Raw genomic sequence first — 2,584 nt, 5'->3', positions numbered from 1 at the left:
AGATGTGCTTATGACGTGACAGAGGTGTTTTTGGATGTCCACCGGAACATCAGCACCACTGTGGATGCTCTTAACTGGAACAGAGAGGGAGTAGTTATATAACTTTATTTCTCCATTTACCTATCCTCTTAGATATGCTCTAATAAATACTCTGTTAACATTGGAGGAGCAAGATTTTCTAGTTGGGCCTCAGCTAAGCTTCGTCAATCCAAACAATGAGAGAATATTAGTGAAAAAAAGACGATTGGTGTTGCGGCACCTGAAATCTCAAGGAAACGCGACCACTGCCCGTTAGAGAAATAAAAGGTTGGGTTTCTGCTTATCTCAAGGTCAACCTCATATACTCAGAGCTGGCTGTTCCAAGCTCTTCTCAACGAGTCAATGGGATATATGATGAAGGGATATTTACAACATCTACAAGTTACAAGTTTTGGATTTGGAAGCTCAATCCCAGGAGAGCAGCACCAATTTTGCTTGGGTGGGTGTTGGTGTCATTTCAAACATACAATGTCCAAATAATAATTTTGAGTTGTTCAAACTCTTTTGCTTGATTAATATGGACCGAAATCAAGGTGATGCATATATTTATGATTGTAGAGAATATTACGTGTAGTTGAAAGGTGTATTCAAAGACGAGAACTGAATTCAACCAGCAGAATTATATACTATATTTCTTCCATGATCATTGATCAAGTGATACTGATACACAGTAGCTAATAAATAGCTAGTCAAGAAGAGCCAGCAGAGACACAGCCACACACACGATGGAAATTACTACATATACATATGTGGACATAAATCAAACACTCGGCGATGGGATGCTTTGTGACCCACCTCTGCACTAACTCGGATGTCTACCGACTGGCAGTCTCTACTCTCTACTTACAAACAAACACCAAAAATCAATAACCAATTTGTAACCAAGAAATAAAAAAGAATAATAATAATCTAATTGGATGAGAGTGTAGAAGCCGATGAAGATCTTGGCGAAGTGAGCAGCACCGTCGGCAAAATAGCATTCTTCCTCCTCTCCTGCTCTTTAATCAGCTCCCCTCCCAACATCTCCATCCTCTCCATATTCGTCGCCTCCACCATTTTCTTCCCTTTAAACAACACCGACTCCACATTCTTCTCCCCCAAAATCCTCTCCGCCACCGCCCTCTTCTTCTCCCCATTCACCACCCCCTGAATCCTCACATAATTACTCCTCCTCTCCTCCCCAAACGCCATCGCCACCGCCTGATCCACCATCTCCGAAAACCCCTGCGCCGCCACGTCAGCTGCCCCTCCCAGCGACACCACGAGGATATCCCGGATGGAGGCGCACAGCGGGAACTCGTGCTTGTTGTTGAGCACGTGCGTGATCGCCGCCGCCGTCGGATTGCTCATCCCGACCCTCCCCCCAACCGCCGCAATCCTGCTCCTCCCGTCCACCGACCTCAGCTCCACCGCCGCGTCTGCCAGCGTGGCCTCGCACAGCCCCGCGATCCGGAAATCGCAGCCGTCCATCTCCAGCGCGTCCGCGCGCGAGAACAGGAACGGCGCCCCGCTCTTCAGGTCGTAGCAGGGGATCAGCACCCCTTTCCTCAGCGTGTCCTTGAGCGTCAATTCGCCGAACACCTTCTTCAGCAGCTTGGAGGCGCTCCTCCGCCCGAACAGCTGGCGGCGGCGGCGGGGGGTTAAGGTGCGGTGGTGGTCGAGGAGGAAGGTGAGGGACTGGTCGGCCGTCATGAGGGGGGCGCCGTCCTTGCCGCGGGTGAAGAGGAGCGCCGCCAGGACTCCCCCCGCGCCGGACCCCGCCACCACGTCGAAGAAGTCGGCAATGTGGGCGGCGGGGTTGCCGGATTTGGCACGGAGGATGGACTGGAGATGGACGAGGGCGTTCGCGGCCAGGATAGCGTCGCCCGCGTCCATGCTCAGGATCCTCACCTTTCCGTTGTCGTTGTTAGTCAAAGTGTTGGTGCTGCCGAAGAGGAATTTGTTCTCCAGAATGGAGAATATTTCGTTGGTGAGCTTGTCTTGGAGCATGTTTGGGTAAACCGCTGCCATAATTGATGTCAATGTACAATAAGAATATTGATTTAATATAATAAGATTGGAAAAGGAGGAGGAGAAATTGGTATTGAGCTAAGAAGTGAGTGAATTGAATGAGAAGAGAGGATGTGGAAGTGGCTAATATATAGTAGTACTACTATATGAAAATATAATGGGGGTGCTGTTATGCCTTTAAATTAAAATATGTGGAAGGAGGGAAGGAAAGAGGAGTGGGGACATTGTTTAATATTTAATTTTTTGGATGGAAGGGACATAACTTTGCATTATGTTTCCTTTTAATATTATGATATAAGGTTTGTTACAGTAGGTTGGAATATAATACTAGGCAGAGGAGAAGGACCACCATTCGCGCCGCGCGGGTAAATATTTCAACTTATAACTAAGTGTCCACGCCGTTATCAAAACTCAATATACTATTCTATTCTTTATCTCTTTAAAAATTGGAAAAAGTAGAGGTGGTGGTGGCAAACCAATTTATCAACACTAGTAGTAATTACTTTACGCTTTAGCGTAGGGGAATAATCAATCA

At 47.3% G+C, this 2,584-nt stretch overlaps 1 protein-coding gene across 1 annotated transcript; it reads right to left on the bottom strand.

Moving 5' to 3' along the window:
- Window positions 1-640: 640 nt before the first annotated feature.
- LOC125208298 (patatin-like protein 3) lies at window positions 641-2,155 on the bottom strand. Its single transcript, XM_048107880.1, has one exon. The coding sequence runs from the start codon at window positions 2,047-2,049 to the stop codon at window positions 949-951; it is 1,101 nt and encodes a 366-aa protein (XP_047963837.1). The 5' UTR covers window positions 2,050-2,155; the 3' UTR covers window positions 641-948.
- Between the last annotated feature and the right edge of the window lie 429 nt (window positions 2,156-2,584).

This window comes from Salvia hispanica, chromosome 2, assembly GCF_023119035.1.
Source record: "Salvia hispanica cultivar TCC Black 2014 chromosome 2, UniMelb_Shisp_WGS_1.0, whole genome shotgun sequence".
Classification (NCBI taxonomy): domain Eukaryota; kingdom Viridiplantae; phylum Streptophyta; class Magnoliopsida; order Lamiales; family Lamiaceae; genus Salvia; species Salvia hispanica.
Note: the sequence above shows the minus strand (reverse complement) of the source record. Positions and strands in the feature narration are given on the sequence as shown.